The sequence below is a fragment of the Festucalex cinctus genome, chromosome 15 (genome assembly GCF_051991245.1).
Source record: "Festucalex cinctus isolate MCC-2025b chromosome 15, RoL_Fcin_1.0, whole genome shotgun sequence".
NCBI classification, from domain to species: Eukaryota; Metazoa; Chordata; class Actinopteri; order Syngnathiformes; family Syngnathidae; genus Festucalex; species Festucalex cinctus.
Genome location: NC_135425.1, coordinates 11,244,057 through 11,262,101, shown reverse-complemented (window position 1 = coordinate 11,262,101; position 18,045 = coordinate 11,244,057). Strand labels below are relative to the sequence as shown.

At 38.1% G+C, this 18,045-nt stretch overlaps 1 protein-coding gene across 5 annotated transcripts in view; it reads left to right on the top strand.

Annotated features, from left to right (window-relative positions):
- The window catches only part of LOC144002483 (uncharacterized), a 54,189-nt gene that overhangs the window by 20,905 nt on the left and 15,239 nt on the right, over nucleotides 1-18,045 (top strand). For 3 of the 5 annotated variants that reach the window (XM_077497766.1, XM_077497765.1, XM_077497764.1), the window contains 4 exons: nucleotides 6,531-6,648; nucleotides 7,346-7,530; nucleotides 9,539-9,620; nucleotides 16,640-17,137. In XM_077497766.1, coding sequence (XP_077353892.1) covers nucleotides 6,531-6,648; nucleotides 7,346-7,530; nucleotides 9,539-9,620; nucleotides 16,640-17,137 — 883 coding nt within the window. The remainder of the gene's footprint in view (nucleotides 1-6,530; nucleotides 6,649-7,345; nucleotides 7,531-9,538; nucleotides 9,621-16,639; nucleotides 17,138-18,045) is intronic. The other 2 variants (XM_077497769.1, XM_077497768.1) reach the window with 2 other exon arrangements.

The window sequence follows — 18,045 nt, the reverse complement described above, 5'->3', positions numbered from 1 at the left end:
AGTCTAAATACTCGTGTTGCAAGTGAAGTACTGTGGCCAAAGTTGTCATTCTTTGTAGAGACCGTGAGGTTTTATCACATAAAATGTTCCCACAGCTAAGGAATGAACAATTCCAAATGTTACTTTCCATTTTCTGAACAATTGAATGATACTTTTGAATGCTGTTGTTGTGTAATCTTGTCGGACTTTCTATTTGAGTTGTCACGGTGCAGCTTGAGTAGTTTAACGGCAGGAAAATTTTATCACAGTCTGCATTAATCCCTTCTCACAATCCTTTTAATCCCATCCAATGATCACATTTCCATACTGCGCTCTCCATGTTTGAGCTTGGCATACTTCCTCACCAGTAATACTGATGACAGGATACCTGACGGAACACCTGTATGTAAGGCTGAAACAAAAATGATTTCAATTGAAAAAATGGGCTTTGATTTAACTAAACCTAATTGAATCGTTACATTTTAAAATCATTGCATAGTTGAACACCCCGTGTGTCAATATATATCGAATCGTCTTTCATGAGGGCTGTACGACCAGACATAAATCAGTTTGACTTTGCTGATTAATTGTTGTTGTTGTTGTTGTTGTTGTTTTAATATAATTAATTTGGATAGTTTTGGCTTTAGAGTTTTTACATGTTACATACAATAGCTATAGCCATACATTATTGAATCAAATCTAAATCCCACTGAATCCAGCCGAAACGGCTCATTACATTTTGAAAATAGTTACATCCCATCCATCCATCCATCCTTCCATCCATCCATCCATCCATCCATCCATTTTGTTGACTGTTTAGTCCTCACAAGGGTCGCGGGGGGTGCTGGAGCCTATCTCAGCTGGCTTTGGCGGGGTATACCCTGAACTGGTTGCCAGCCAATCGCAGACATCCCATCCCATGTATGAGAATTGTGTTGAATCCCCTACCAGCCAGTTTCCATACACACAGCATTCTGAAAAGGAAAACAAAAACAATGAAAACTTGGTTTCACAAAATGAATGAATCGATGCATCATCCATCCATCCCTTGACCGCTTATTCCTCACAAGGGTCACGGGGGGTGCTGGCGCCTATCTCAGCTGGCTCTTGGCAGTAGGCGGGGGACACCCTGGACTTGGTTGCCAGCCAATTCGATGCATCATTCCCTATTAAAATGAATGGAAATAGACCATTAGAATGAAATTCTTTACCTTGTTTTTATCAGTGTGTAGTACCAATTTTAAAATGCTAATGTATAAAATGTTCACTCACAACAATGAGCATCGTTTTTGCCACTGAGCTCTTTTTATTTTTTTTAAGTTATGTACACCAACAATGATTTTTGTTTGGTCTTCTTTACTTTGTCAAAACATTCACTTCTTTAGCCACATCTGCTACCTTTATTGCCTCTTTGTTCTTAACAATCGTACAGATGGTAGATTTTGCAAAACCAAACTGTGCAACAAGAACACCATATTTCATGTTTAGCTATTTCTTCCTTCTTTTTTTCCCTACGGTAATATGATTAGGAGTTTTAATAACACTCTTACTAGTATTTTTGAGCAATACTGAGTGAAATCTGTCCATCATTCCATTTTCTGAACTGCTTATCCTCATTAGACCAAAAGAAAAAAAAGATACATGCAATGTATGACGCATTTACACAGTGTAAGAAAAAGCCCAACTGAGCCCTTCCGCATTAACTGATTGAACGGAAGAATACTGGGTGAACCAAGGCAATATTTTGTAGAAAGTGAGTAGTGGTTGGTCCCCATTCATTTCAATGGGCAGGTTGCGAGGGGACTCCTGCATGGACTCTAGTTAATCCGTTTCTCCTTCCGCCATGTCAACAACAGTGTGTGCCTCTCCTGTGCTGCATTTAAGTCAAAAGAATGAGAGGAGCTGCTTCCATTGGCTGGGAAGCAAGTCGGTTGCGTTCATTCCCACAATGGCGCAAACGTCCCTCTCTAACTGCGCCCATCTATGGAAATACCAATAGAAAGGAAACTCCACCCATGCACATAGTTAGACTGGACACAAAATAAGATTGCTGGTGATAGCTTTCTCGTGAAAATGGATAAGGATGAATATGGTGCAATCTTCTGAAGCTCCTCCCCCACACCTGCTTCATTTCATAAGATAGCCTTTTTGTATCCAACAAGCTATCATCAAAATGAACATCCAGGTGCGCAAAGGTGAGAAAGAAAACAAGGTGATGAAAATCTCATCTCTTTTTTTTGTCATTCTTCACGTTGTGTGTAACAAAAAGCAGCACGTCGAATGCCTCGGAGGGCAAACACTTCATACTTGTTATTCGTTAACCTTATTTGGCCAATAAGTGTGTTAATTACCGCAGGCGCTCTGCAATGCGGAACAACTGGAATCACTTGTGGTTACATAAGTCGTAAGGAAGACTTACATTCATAATTTGGTTTTAAGCTCAAGTCTGGGAAAACCTTGACGACACTAAGAATTACTCACATTTTACCACGTTTTCACAGGAATTTAGTGGAAATAGTTAATGTGACAATGACTAACAAAAGCAGTCGTAATAGCAAACAGCACTGAAAATGTGAAATGTTGCCGTTGTATTTTGTCCAAGTGGTTATGGTTAGAAAGTAAACAAAAGAGCCTTTTTCAAAGTAACTCTTCAAAGCATGTCTCATTTCTATAAATTACAGCACATAAGTTTTTTCTGCTTCAGTACGACATAATGATCAGGAGAAGCAGATGCAGCATTAGATATACTGGAAAAAAAAACAAAAAACCTGTTTCTCTAACTTCAAGTTTGCACTTTACTGGCCCCATTGTGTGTTTGAGTGAATCTTCTCTGTTGGTTGATGATATCTGCCTCGCCCTATTTGCTCCCTCTCTCTATGCTCCTGCCATGACAGGTACTTTGGCAGAAGAACACTTTAGATAGATGTCAGTCACGGCAGGCTAAAACACAGCTCGGGATTTAAGGTGTGCCAACGAAGTCTGCCCACCCGACTCACACGGTTTGATGACACACTTCCTGGAAATCTCCTAATTGCCCTGGAATTTTGGCACTTGGATTAATGCACTGACATCATGTTTCAGGCTGGATCAAACAAGTTTAGAACTATAGAGGAACTGTACCGATTACGATGGCCCGCCCCTTAAGGATATTTGTTTTTACATTTAAGGACAATTCTGTTGTAATGACAGCATCAATCCTAGTTCGTGTTGAGTGTAGGGAAAGTGATTTAGCAGTGTTTAACACTTAAAGAGAGTCTTAGTGTATGTGTGAGTTATGAGTGTCAGAATGTAATCCTGTGACTTCTTCCCATTCGACACATTTCTTACTTTGTTCTGTTTCTTTGTAGAGGTGATAAGGAAAGGAACAGAAAAGGGAAAAATACCAAGTCTGCATCTGCTGTCTTGAAACTTGTAAGAACACAATCCCAAACAAGCTGTAACCTACATTGACATTTTGTCATTTGCAGCAAAATTTTAATGGGGTTTTAACAATTCCGATGTATATACCTAAAATTATATCAAATTACACATTGTTGTATCATGTCTGGAGACATCCTATGGACCCCTTCATGGCCTACGTCACGATGATGTCACGGTGTTTACTGGTGGCAAAAACAACCGCTGGAGGCAACGAAGTGCAGCTAGAAGTAAACAACGCTGGTTGTCTGTTTATTCTATTCTATTTTTATAAGTTTACTCACATATTAACTCAAATGGCTGTTTTCTGCATCCTTTCCGACGTGAACTTTCTGTGAATATATGCTGACCGGTGTTAGAACCACACGCCACTGAGGTCTTTTTGCCTCCAGCTAAGCCCCGCCCTTTAAATTGCGTCACATTGTTTACAAACTTTGAAGGGGTCTATTAATCATTATATTTACCAATAAACAAATAATATAATACAAAACATTAAAAAACTCCTGGATTGGCTCGCAAACAGTTCAGGGTGTACCCCATCTTCTGCCCGAAGCTAGCTGGGATAGGCTCCAGCACCCCCGTGACCCTTGTGAGGAATAAGTGGTTCAGAAAATGGACGGATGGATGTTTTCTTAAAGGGATACTTCGCTTATTTAGCCCATTATAGCAATAAAAAGTAAAAATTTTGTATATAATTAATTTGATACTTTGGTTTGGTTATGTGACTTTCACAAGCTGAGCTGTGATTGAATGTGTTTTTAAAGGTACTAATTGTACATGAAAAATAATGAAAAGTTTATTATAGGCAAAATATTAATGTTTGTCTGCAAAAAATAAATAAGTAAAGTATCCCTTTTAAAGGGGAACTCAACCACAAAAAAAATATTTGCAAGAATATGTTGTATGCACACCAACTAATCTTAAACGTGGCTTAAATATTCTGATTAATAACATCGTGTTTGTGGAATATGAATTAAGTAAAAAAAAATACATTCAAAAAAATACCTGTTTTTATCCATTCCAAGGGGCGGCCATGTTGCCACTTGCTGTTCACTGAAACAGTTGCTCAAGGCTCAGGTAACGACCAATCACTACTCAGCTTGCGACCATCACATGACCAAACTCAAGAAACAGTTGAACCATGATTGGTCGTTACCTGAGCCCTGCGCAAATGTGATGTCATTTTTTGTTTGACAGCAAGTGGCAAAATGTCTGCCCCTTGAGATCAATACATTGTTTGTTTGTTTGTTTGTTTGTTTGTTTTTTCTCCAACTTAATTGATATTCTACAAGCACAGTCGACAAGTGGAACTGCATAGAATATATTACATTTACAAACCTTTCCTATTGGAGATTTTTTTTTTTTTTCGAACACGTGACAGTATTTCAAATACTATTTAGAATTTTTCAACATTTTCAAGATTTTTTTTTTTTTAACTTTGTACAACAAGAATTTTCTGCACACACAATGTGTACATGCTATACGGTTGAAAACGATTCCTGCAAGTGGTGAGATAGGCACATAAAAATGAAGAAATAAACAACTCCCACACATTTTTCACCTGCAATTATGTTTTTTGTCACATACGTTCATATTAATTATGGAGTCCTATTTTGTGAAAGCACCAAATCAGAACACACTGACAGCTGGCGGAATTGGTGTGTGCGTGTGCGTTTCACGTGCATTTGACACATTGTTTTACCATGTGGCATATGCCTGTGTTTTTATCCGCTCATGTAAATGTGTGTATAATTGCAGTGGAAACACACTCACACATCCCCGCACACACACTTCACTGTTAATTATGACATTTTCGAAGCAATTTATAATTTCCATCCTCACTTGTCACACATTCCACATTTTTAATGAAGACTTGAATGCTTAGGATCAGTTTTGAATGACAGTTAAAAACTTAAATGAAAAACTCTCTCGCTCTCTCGTTCTCGCTTCATAGATAGATAGATAGTCAAGGGGTTTATAAGTCAATGACATTCTAGAGAAAATGCTGTAAAATATGTGTTTTGTATTAATATTACATTTATATTAAATGTATTGTTCATGTTTAGTCCTCTCCATCACCAACAGCTGTTTTTACTTTGGAAAGCAATGATCAACATTTCCTATTTTTTGACATATTATGGACCAAACCAGTAACCATATCATGAAGATTGTCACTTTCAAAAATGTCCTCTTTTTGAATAAACAAATGAAAATTTAAGCGCATTTTGTTGATTTGTTGATTAATGAACAAACAAAACATCATATTAATTGATTATTTTAGTAATTGTAAAATTGAAGTCCTATTATTCATTGTTTTGAGGCAGAAGTTTTTGTGTTGACTATTTTTTTTTTTTTTTTACTCATTAACTCTTTGGCCGCCACAAACGTTTAATAACGATTAGTAAAATCACGATGTATGCCGCCATAAACGTTAAATGACGTCAAATGTTTTTATTTATTTTTTTAATCATTGGCTGGCAACCAGTTCAAGGTGTACCCCGCCTACTGTCCAGAGCCAGCTGAGATAGGCTCCAGCACCCCCCGCAACCCTTGTGAGGAATAAGCGAAAATGGATGGATGGATTTTTCTTAATCAATGGGCATTGCAACGGTTAAGTGCAGCGCTGCCTGGTCAATGGGTTGTGGAATCCAAAACACTCACTAACGATGGACAGCAAATGGCAGCATTATATCTCTTTTCAATGGGCTGCCGGTATAAGAAATTGCAATGGAACATGACAGCCTTTATCAAATCGAATTGTTTTTGATAGCATGTGGCAGTAAAAGAGTTAATAGAAGCTATTACATTCATGTATACACTCATGGCATTAACAAGTAGTGCTGAAATAAAAGTACATAATATTACTTACTCCAGTGTCACAATAACTCATGAATGATTTTTTAAAATCAAAAAGTAATTGACTGATTGAGATGAGCTTCATTTTTTCCTCATAATACAATCACATTTATATACAACTATACTTACACTGAAAAATTTTAGAAAGCATCCTGAAATAACAAACAGTTCAGTTAGTTTAATTACTGTTGCGTAATTTTAATGAATATTGATTCGGGGGGGTAGTGGCAAGTTCGTGGAGGTCCATTTGGCAACCTCTTGTACCTGTGTGTCATCAGACAACTTCACGTTGAAGGCCGTCTGCAGCAGCTGACCTCTGAGTTGTTTGTTCTGCGCGAGAAGGAGAAACAAATCCAGCAGGAATTCGCAAGTAGCCCAACCCTTCAGACGTCCACTGTGAGTGAACGTGGCTGGGAAAACAAAACATGCCTGCGGTAGAATGTCAAAAGTTGATCATTGCTGCACGGATTAGCTGAATATGAATATAACGTACATTTTAATCCTCTAGTGTAAGTAGTGTTGCAACCTCACACATGCAGTAAGAAGAGAAGAACATTCAACCTACACTATTATTAACTCATTCACTCCCAGCACATTTTTTGTTGTTTTACTGGATTTTGACTGATTTTGCAAGGCCCACAGAATATTGTGTCCTATTGCTATCAAAACATTATTTTCATCAGGAAAAAAAAAGTACATTTCTATCGGTTTCCATTATGCAGCAATTAGCATTAGAATATAGCAAAGTTTCATCATTATTCAAAAATCTGTTTAAAACAATGGGAAAAAGAGCTTTTTGCAACATGGCCCAGGTTGATCTCTTATACTCTGCTGCCGCCTGATGGCCGTTTTTGTAATAACTACCATTGCTTTCAACCATTCTCTTCAGTTCAGAGGCTGCATCAAAGCTTTCTATATACTCTAGCATAAAAGCATAAAAACCATAAAAACATATAAATATGTCTTTGGGAGCATGGTAATATTTAAAATAAAACATATTCATACGTTTTTGGGAGCCAATGAGTTAATGTAGTGTATTATTATTATGATTATGACTATTAGTAATATTGTCATCCTTTATCTTCCCTCCCAGTTGCAGTTGAGGGCTAGTAAGGAGCTTCAGCCCTCAATCGCTGCTTGTCTGGTCCAGTTAGAGAAGCTTGTGTTCCAGAAGGAGGCACTGAGCACGCTCCGTGACCTTCTGACACAAGACTTGCACACATACCGGGAAGAGACGCGGAGATTGGCCTGTTTCACACGGAGAGCAATCAAACACAGGTAAACAACACAAACATTTGAAAATTATTTGACATTTAGAGAAGCAAAGTAGAACGTCAGTGAACACAGCAAATTCATTTTTTGTTATTATTACATTGCATGTATATGACATACAACCTTCACTCATGAAATATACCACAATTTAAAAATAAAAATAAAATAAAACATACCATAAACTTCAGTAGCCACAATTTCATAAGGCCAGGCCAGGCTGGCGGAGATACGATAGGGAGGACTGCGATGCTGTGGGAGTGGTCATAGCCGACTTCAATCATGGCCAATCAAAGAGGTCCCTTTAAATGCAGTGTGCTAATTAAGCACTCAAGCTTCTAACAATGATCAGAGGGTTTGATACCCACTTTTTTGCATATTTTTTAATTAAATAGGCAGAATTCGACAAGATGTCTGCGCAAGATTAAAAAGATTGACTTCCTGCTACCAAATTGTCACTCTGCCAGTCACGTTTCCATGACACTCCCCCTGTTGTGCGGGCCCGCCCATATTAGCAAAGACCTCTCTGCCAAATTAGCTAGCACACGCAGCAACCCTTTGCGCTTCTATGAAAATCAGAATCCGTCGGCTTTTGTGTCACTGTGCAGTAGGGTTGCCAATGTTCTCATCCCCAAATAAGGGACAGGTGCACGGCACAGTGTCATGGTGGTGTGAGCATGATGTGTGAAATCAGCGTATATTCTGATTAGATTCGAAATGTACAAAGTTTGTACATTCCCTTTAATCCTTACTGCAGGCCATCATTAGGTAACCTCATACAAAACCTCAAAGAAACCACAATTTGCCTCTTTACCGAAAAAAACAGGTGGAAAAAACTGAAATGCAAAAGAGGAGCGTGACTCACCAAATTTACTTTTTCCATGGAGACTTTTCTTTCTTCCAGGTTTATCCATTCTCTCTTCCTAACTGACCGGACAACACTACTTCTTCTTATTATTATTATTATTATTATTATTATTATTGTTATTATTATTATTATTATTATTATTATTATTATTATTATTATTATTTTCTAGCCACTTACGCAGTATAAACCGCTACAACAAATGCACGTGACGATGCCTGATGCCTGTGATTGGCTGACAGGGGCCGTGCTTCGTGACATTGCCTTTTTAGCTGATCTAGGACCTGTCGTGTGCGGTTTGCTGTGTTAAGCGCTGATTTCAAAACTTGCCAGCAAGCTAAATTCTCGCAGTATTTGTTCATAAATAGTACGAGAATACATCAATACATCTTGTATTGCTCCCGCTGATACGGTCGCAGCCGACGTATTAAGATCGGCATTTAGAGTGTGGGCGACATGAAGCTGTGATGAAACCAGGAAGTGCCCCTCTCTCTCTCTCTCTAGTTGCCTCTCTTACCTTGCAAGATCTCCACATAACGTCACACCCAGCGACTCATTTTATTGGCTATGAGCAATTTCCTTGTCACTTGTCAACCTACGGGAGCAGCCGTGGTCCAAAAATGGCAAAAATGCCGTTTGCTGCATTTCGTGTAAGAATTGAGAATTATTTTACGGGACTTTTGAGGTACCGTACAGGACATAACAATTTAGCCCAAAATACGGGCCATCCTGGCTAATACGGGACAGTTGGCAACCCTACGGTGCAGATGTGCTGTGTATAAAAATAGATCAGATATCCTAAAGCAGGGGTGGCCAGGTTCGGTCCTCAAGAGCCCCTATCCAGCCTGTTTTCCATGTTTCTCTCCACTAACACACCTGATTCATGATTCTGCAAATCTTGCTGATAAGCTGATCATTAGATTCAGCTGCGCTGAAGGAGGGAGACATGGAAAACAGGCTGGATAGGGGCTCTCGAGGACCGAACTTGGCCATAAAGAAAAACATAGTATTCCTTTAACATTTCAACATAATTTGGTTTAAAAAAAAATGATGTAAAATATGGACTTATTTCATCGCAACGCCATTTTGCTTCAGATTGGCTAATCTTGATTCTTCTTGGTGTCTTTTTTTTTTTTTTTTTTTTACCTTCAGGCCAGAAGAGGAAGAAGAGACTTGCATCAGCAACCGCCCCTGTGGCCCCAGTATGCAAGAGAAGAACGAGACAAACAACATGGTAGGGTGATAAACTCACCATCTCACAAAATTATCACGCTAATCACGTTTGTGAACTTGCATGTAAAAAATAATAATAATAGCAATTGATTATCAGGTCAGACATCACCATTTGGACTCACGATCTATGTTGTTTTTCGGATCAATGGCCACAATTATTTGACACAATTGCACAAGAACTAAAATTCACAAATGGTTGAATGTTAAACTAATGTTACATCTACATAAAGAAGCTAATGTGGTTTCAGACAAAAATACATCTTAAAAATTTTAAATAAAACGTGCATGTTTGCGTATCTGTGTTTGTGTGTGTGTCTGGCATGGATCCAGCTGTTGTCAGTCTTTCTTAGACAGTTGGAGTAGATACAGAGGAAACATCTGCCTGCTCATCTGGCTCTGTCTGACTCACACACAAACAAACACGCACATTCCCACACACGTTTAGCATCTTTCCCCTAAAAAAAAAAAAGGTAATCGGCTGACACAGTTGTGACAGGTAACGATGAGGGGGGGAAATGGTTTTGAGTCTTATTATAACGGGAAAGCTGTCAAAGTGTCATCAGAGTTTAAGCAGAGAAGCTTAAATGCAAAGACTGTCAATGCAAACAGCTCAATGCAGACACACAACAGGAAACCTTTGGAGTGAATGTGCAGTAGATTTTGAAGGACGACGGTTAACTGTTGTCGTTTGTTGTACGTTTATCAAAACTTTCAACTATTTTATGTAAACAACCCACAAACGAGCTGCATCAGAGTCGTCGGTGACCGAATAATATTGATTGAACTTTTTCACAGCAATTATTCACGTGACAAAATCATTGCAAGCATTAAAGATGTAATTGCTTGAAGTCCAATCTTAGCTCTTAAATAACAAAAAAAAATAAAAATAGTTCAGAGAGTTAGTTCGATTCAATTTGGATATTTTCCAATTCGATTCACTTCAGTTCAAGCCGATATTGATTAATTATGGAACATCAGTTCTTCTTAAATAATGACATGATAACAAAAACTCCACAAACGTTAAATTCCAACTTAAATTTTGCAGCGGCAGTAACAGGTTAAATGATTTATTTATGAACTCATTTACTCCCAGTCGTTTTCACTAGAGTAACCCCCTTCGCTCCCGGCTGTTTTACTGGATTGTGACTGATTTTGCAATTCAACCATTCTCTACAGTAGAAAGGCTACATCAAAGCCGTCTGTATGCTATAGCATAATAAAAAAATAAAAAAATAAAAAATAAATTTAAAAAAACACATATAAATATGTCTTTGGGACACTTAAAACATTTGAAATAGAACGTATTTATATGTTTTTTTGTGAGCAAATGAGTGAATGAAAGTCGAGATGAAAAAGTTTTCATAATTTTAATTCAATAATTGTAAATATAAATTGTCCTGAAGTGCAATAAGTGAGGTCTTTCATTAATATAAGAAAATAGTTTTAAATTCATGTGAACAGTAAATTTCAAGAAAACCGTAAGATACAAAAGAATTGGCCTTTTAAAATTCTATTTTCTTGTTAATTTGGCTGGGGGGAGAGATATTAAAATAAATGATTCATAGTTTTATGATCACGCTCGAAAAGAAAAATCACTTCAATGTAGGTAATTATTAGAACAATGATGATCAGAAAATGACGGTTAAAATCCAAATTACTAAACTACAGTTTGTTGCGTAAATGGAATGACTCAACAAAAGCAAAGATAACTGAAAGTGGGTCATTTTGACCTGAAGGACACAGGGAGTAACAGTACTGTATAAACAATGACACATGATTTGTTCTTGTTGCTGTTTTCAATAAACGACCAAAATAATTTGCTCATAAAGTAAAAAGCTAATGATTGCATGCTGTTCAGCTGAGTGAGAACGGCAGCTCGGGGCGTTCAAACCCGCAGTCTCACGCTTGGACGTACTAATCTAGATGAGCCAATCCGGTCCTAAGAGAGGCTTTGTATCCTGTTCATCAGATTATTTGGCCTTAATCTGTTGATGAAAATGAAAATGAGCCAAGATTTGTGTAATCACACATCACTATGATTAGATAAAATATAATATATTTAGATTATATTTAATGAAAGATTTGGAAATGTCACTGATATATATCCAGGATTTGTGCACTTGTGTTTGACCACGTACACACAGACATGTGCCTTTGTAAATGATCAATACTTGAATGCCACTTATAATAGGTACATTAAAACATTGCAAATAAAGGAGAAAAAAACCCAACATATTTTTAAATATCCATCTTTAGTTGGAGGAATCGTTCTGACAAAGCATTGTTTCTGTTCATTGTTTTTGAGCTTTTAGCTGGAAAAAAAAATCCGAATGACAAGAACATCTGCTAACCAGATACCAGATTTCCTGTATTTATTTATTTCAAATTCCTAATTTGTGTTGTGATGTGCAGTTATCCTGTTTTAAATTCATCCTTATTTAAATGATCCTTATTTAACCTATCATTGAGATACATCTCATTAAATGGGCTTAGTAAAAATGGCTTTAATCCATTGATAGTTTATTTTTATTATTCCCACATAGGATAAAGCGAGATCCTGGATTTGGCCACATGTCATCCTAGTTGGTAACAAATAAAGGTTTCATTTTGACAGCAGAAAAAAAAAAAAAAGTCTTGATGAACACAGAAACAAAATGGCCTGTAATCATATGAATTTTGTGTGCCATGTAATATAAATGTGATTTGAAAGGAAGGTGCAGAAAAAAAGTATATTATAACTTCTGAAAGCATCATTCAAAAGTAATCATATCTATTTTTAAAAAGTAAAACACAAATCAAACCTGTTAAAACAAACTGAAATACATTTTAGGAAAACAATTTGATCTGTTGGAATTTATTGTGCAGTCAGGTGGCCACAAACACCCAAATAATGAAAAGTCCGTTTGGCCACAGATGGATGCGCCTTGACAGTTGATAAAATTGATTGTTTTTAACTTGAAAAAAGAAATGTTTTATAGTTCCGATTGTCTTTTGTGCAGATGACTTTAATCTCTTTGCGGGTGCCACGTAAACAAAGTCGACCATCAAAAGAAATCTCTGCAAACATTCCCGTCGCTTTCGGTACCTGATCAAATTTGACTTACTCCGATCACGGCTGGTATGACATGAGGACGGAACATGCAGTTAACAGGCCTCACCACCAGTTTAAACACCAACATGGCGTCGAGGATTCTTCACAGCCTGTATGAGGCATCCTGCTTGTCGCGGGCGAATAATACCTTTGTTTGGGCCACATGCACGAAGGAAGATTTAGGATGCTCCTGAAGCTATAAAAATCTTTCCCTTTTTTTCCCCCCCACCACAAAATGCCCCGTAGAATATTACTTTGCATTCTTACCCCGGGTTTTCACCGGTTGCGGTTGCGGTGCGGTTGCGGTGCGGTTGCGGTGCGGTCCGGCGACGCAAGCAATTAGATTCCATTCATTCGAATGGTGCAGTTTACACCGCTTGCGGGTGCGTTGCGTGTCGACTGCGGAAGGCCTGCGGCGTGCCGCAAGCCTTCCGCAAGGATAGACCTATTTTCTATTTTTGCCGGACGCCGCAGCAGTAGGCCTCCGGCAAATGGCAAGCTAGCACAAAACACATCGAGCGGGACAGGAAGACCGAGGCAGTTTCAAAATAAATTTCCGGTTACCTTTCAGAATAAAACACTCGCCAGCTCCTATTTCGCAAGTTTTTCAGCAAAACGTGATGTGGGCGTCGCCGGGCCATGTGCTCATTCACGGTTTAGACACCAGCGAACATGGACGAGGAGAGGTTTATATTGGAGGTGGAAAACCACAAAATAATATATGACACGGCACATCCTTTTTATAAGGACTGTAATGTATTGTGAGTTTGATGTTCGCGATTGCTTGTTGTGCCCGTCTCGCTTGCCGTACTGAGCGGCAGCCGGACGGGGAAGACAGAAATAAAGAGTGGACCCGCACTGACCCGACTCTCGTTATTAATATACTTTACAAGGACAACCAAAAAAAGGATGCTGGATGGAATCTCATAGCAGAAGAAGAAGAAAAGGTTAAATCAAAAGAAGTCCACCTCTCGTTGTGAAATGCCACATGATCGCGCGCGCGCGGTCCCGCGAGACACGTTGGGAAGTGGCCGGCGACGGAGCTGCCGGACCGCAGCTGTGCGGAGCCGGTGTGGATTGACAAAAAAATTGACCCGTCCGGAGCACGCAGTCAAGACGCACCGCACCGCAACCGCACCGCAACCGCATCCGGTGAAAACCCGGGGTTAATATGTAAAAGATAAGAGAGACAGTGGATGTATAGGCAAAAAAAAAAAAGTCCCACCAACTCTTTTTATTAATTATATAATATTATATAATTTAATTAGAATTATAGACAAAATTAAGGCCTTAATTATCATTAAAAAGCATTAATTATGAAAAATATAAATATAATTTTTGCAAAAAAAGAAAAAAAACAACAACAACAACATTGTGGATGCTTTATTTTGCATACAATGCTGTGCAAAGGAGGAACTAAAACACAATTTAACAATTAATAAATAAAAATAATTATATAAGAATTTATGGGGACCTTACAATTAATTTACAATTAACAAAATGGCTTGAAGTCATGAGTTGCTTTATGTGCCAAATACCAATATTTCTGAATCTGAAAAGAAAAATGTAATAATCCTGTCAACAATGTCCAACATGAAACGCTAGTCTCACCTAGTAGCAGAAAATTACCTCAACATTATTATATGAGTCAATGTTTCAAACCCCTTTTAACTTTTTAGTATAGCTTGTAATATCAAATAATTTAATGAATTCCTATAAAATTACTGTATCAATGAGTTAAAAGATACAGCCACATTGCATTTGGTAACCATATTTGTCCACTTATTTTTATTAAGAGTATGAAACCTTGAAAAAAAATTTTTTTTATTGTACATTTAGAACATATATAACGGATGATTTATTTGCAATTTATTCACAACTTAACTATGGAAATCATGCAATAAATTGTGATTACAAATTGTAATCAATTGACAGCCCTAATATATAAACTGTATATGCATATTCCTGTGTGTGCGTGCGTGCGTGTGCGCATATGCAGTACGATGTTGACATTTTAAGGTGTATTAAAAAAACATAATTACAAACACATTGAATTAGATTTGCGGGTAACTGCAAAAACCCTGAAGGATTATGAGCCATCTCGTTGTCATGAACGTAAACGTGCATCTTAAAAACACGTGTTCTCAAAGGGGCCACCCGCAGAAACAAACGTGATATCCATTTCCATGTCAAAATGAGTCCTCGGTTCACAGGGTGAAAATAACATTAAAATAATCAGCTTCAAGTTAATCCTATTCCATCCTGTAAACATGTTAATACTGTCGTGATGGGCGGTTATCCCAAAAGCCCAGATAGCCTTTGCCCCCAGCTCCCGTCCTCCCAGGGCTCGCCTCCGCTCCCATCCCGGCCTCGACCCGCCGTCCCACGGGGAGGCGCGCAGGCGAGTCCCTGGATTAAGGCCACACGATGCTTTAAACCTTTGGAATAGTGCCACTTCATTTCTCTAAGTGGCATTGGCCTCGTTGTCATGATTGTTAATTAAAGTTGGATTTAGTCAAGTGGTTAGTCGAAAAACAGTGACAAATGTTGCCATTTTCATTTCTTCTTCTCTCTTTTGAGTTATTAAGTTAAGTGGACTTTGGAGTCTACCTCTTTTATCTAATTATTTTTTCCGTGAGAGACAGCCTGGTGTTTGTTTCGCTGGGAGATGTTTTTTAGATGAGCGAACAGATGTTGCAGTTTCTCAAGAGGGATTTATGTCAGGATTAGAACACACACACACACACTCCGTGTCATCATGAATATTGTGTATTTTTCAAACAAACAAAGGTAGAGATAAAGGGGATAGGGATAGAGGTCCCGGTTTAGAAACTCGGTAATGGCCGTTAAGTTTTTCTTTTTATTCTCAATAGTGTGCAAGCACAGTGCATTCCGTCACGACTATTTTTTTACTACATTTTCTCTTAGGGAATTATATGTATTTGAAATATTGCTGGATGTTGGTTGATAACTGATCTGATCAAATTAAGAATAAACTTTTCTCATAAGGAATGGATTTTTTTCAGGAACCAACTATATTAGCTGTAAAGGTAATATATAGCCATTTTCACAGAAACAATCCCATTCACTCTGTTTTACTGGATCTTGACTGATTTTAAAAGGCCCACAGAATATTGCTATAAAACATGGAACCTATCAAAAGAAAGATTAAATTTGAAAATTGGTCATTTGAGTGACATTGAGCGAAAATTGAAGCGATGAAGAGAAGGCAAGTTTTTTGTAAAAGATTTTCTCCACCACAGTCACTTTGACACTAATATTTTTTGTTTAGTGACGCTCTGTGAATTAGGTTTAATGTGACAAAGGCTTTGATCATTCACGTCATCCTTGAAAACGTTTCATTAGAGTTCATCAGATTCCGTCATGTTTCATTGGAATTCCACATACCAGCCGCCCATTGAAAAGAGACACAAAGCTGCCATCTGCTGGCCATAGTTAGTGGGTGTTTTTGATTTCACAACTCATTGACCCGGCAGCGCTGCACTTAGACGTTGCACAGGCCATTGATTTAAAAAAAAAAAAAAAAAAAAAGTTGTTGATGTCATTTAACATTTATGCCGGCAAAGATCATAATTTTACTAAACGCTTTTACTGTCAAAGAGTTATCTGTCATTCATTTCATTGTTCTTATGGTATTGGTATTTGGTATTGGTATTAGTGACTACTCAAGAGTCTTCATAATAATAATAATAATAATAATAATAATAATAAATACAAATTTCCCAGAGGGAGGCATCCCAAAGGGATCAATAAAGTCAAGTCTAAGAAAGTCTAATAAATGTGGTTTCGAGCACCCCTATTAAAAACTGTCTGCCTGTTGTGGCCTGCACTTGAAATGCTGTGCAGTGTGTCTGCTACGCCTCCTTAACATGATTTTGGCGGGTTGTTATTGTGTTCGCCTCTTTCAGCATACACCTGAGTCTCCTTCCTCCCAATCGCCACTTAGCCAACAGCAGACAGCCAACAAAGAAGAAGCCGAGCAGAATTGGAGAGCCAGTCAGAGGAAAGCAGGCCTCTCAAACCTCCAGCGAGGCGGCAGCGTCAAAGACCTTATCAGTAAATTCTCTGGTCCAGAGCGTGACTTGTATCTCGGGTCTACTCCGGGTCTTTATTCAGGAGCAGGAAGAGCTCAAAAGTTCACTTCCTGTGAGACAATCCCGTCTCCTAAGTCCAAGTTGAGTCCGGCTCTCGTAAGTCGATACAACAGTCCGCTTCCAAGCATCTCTGTGACGCCTCCGCTCAAGGAGGAAATTCAGCGAGCCGCTGGATCTGCTCAGACAGACGCTGGAATTAGCCAGATAACTGCAAGTGTTGATTGTCCAGTAGGGGGCAGCAGTCAGAGGACAGATTCAAACAAAACAGCAGACTCTGGTAGCGATTCGGTGGCGGACTCTGGCATGGGATCGGTAAGCAAAGAAATAATAATCCTGCATGGGAATAGCTGCATGAAGACAAAATGACAGCATGGCACTGCATGTTTTTGAAATGCACGAAAAAAAATGAAAAAAAAATAAAAAGGATGTAAACAAGTGGGAGCATGTCCTCAATAATCAAACTGATCAAATAGCTTTAAAGTCTTTCTTTCCTCACCCCTGTCCTTCCTGTAGATTTGTTTTTCATATTAGATTATCCCCAAATGACCATTTTACTGCTGATGTGGTAAAATGGACTTTGTCATTTGAAGTTCCTGTCAATGTTCGTGGCAAAGCAGCGACTTATTTTGGCTTCAAGGCAAATTTTCCATTTAAATTGTCATGGAAATTATTTACATTCCCATTCAGACTCAGATTCACATCGGTCTTGGTGGAAGATGCCAAAAACATCATAAAATAAAATAAATGTTAAAAAGGTTATGTTTGAGAGGGAAAAAAGGTCCAAAAGCCCGAAAGCCATATTAAGTCACGATTCCTTTGTGTTCAAATGACATAAGTTGCAGCTCCGTTTATCTTTTTACTTGTACCTTTCTGTATTTGGGTGTGCTTTAAAATAAAATTTCAAATATGTGCTACTCACAAAATGTTAGGGATATTGGGCTTTCGAGTCAAATTTTAGGATGAACATAAAATGCACGATAACTTATACAAGTGAACATAATTTGAATTTCTCTAAATTTTTGCTGTTCTCTGCTCAAAATCACTGTTTTGTTTTGCTATTTTTTTTATTTTATTTTTTTTACTTCTAAGGACATCTACTTCTGTCAGGGCTGTGCAAAATTCAAATAATTTGAACTGACTCCGCCCCACAGGATGTTGAATTGAATTTGGATTAAAATTGGAAGAAGTGAAATTGAATTAGTTGTGGAGGAAGGATGACA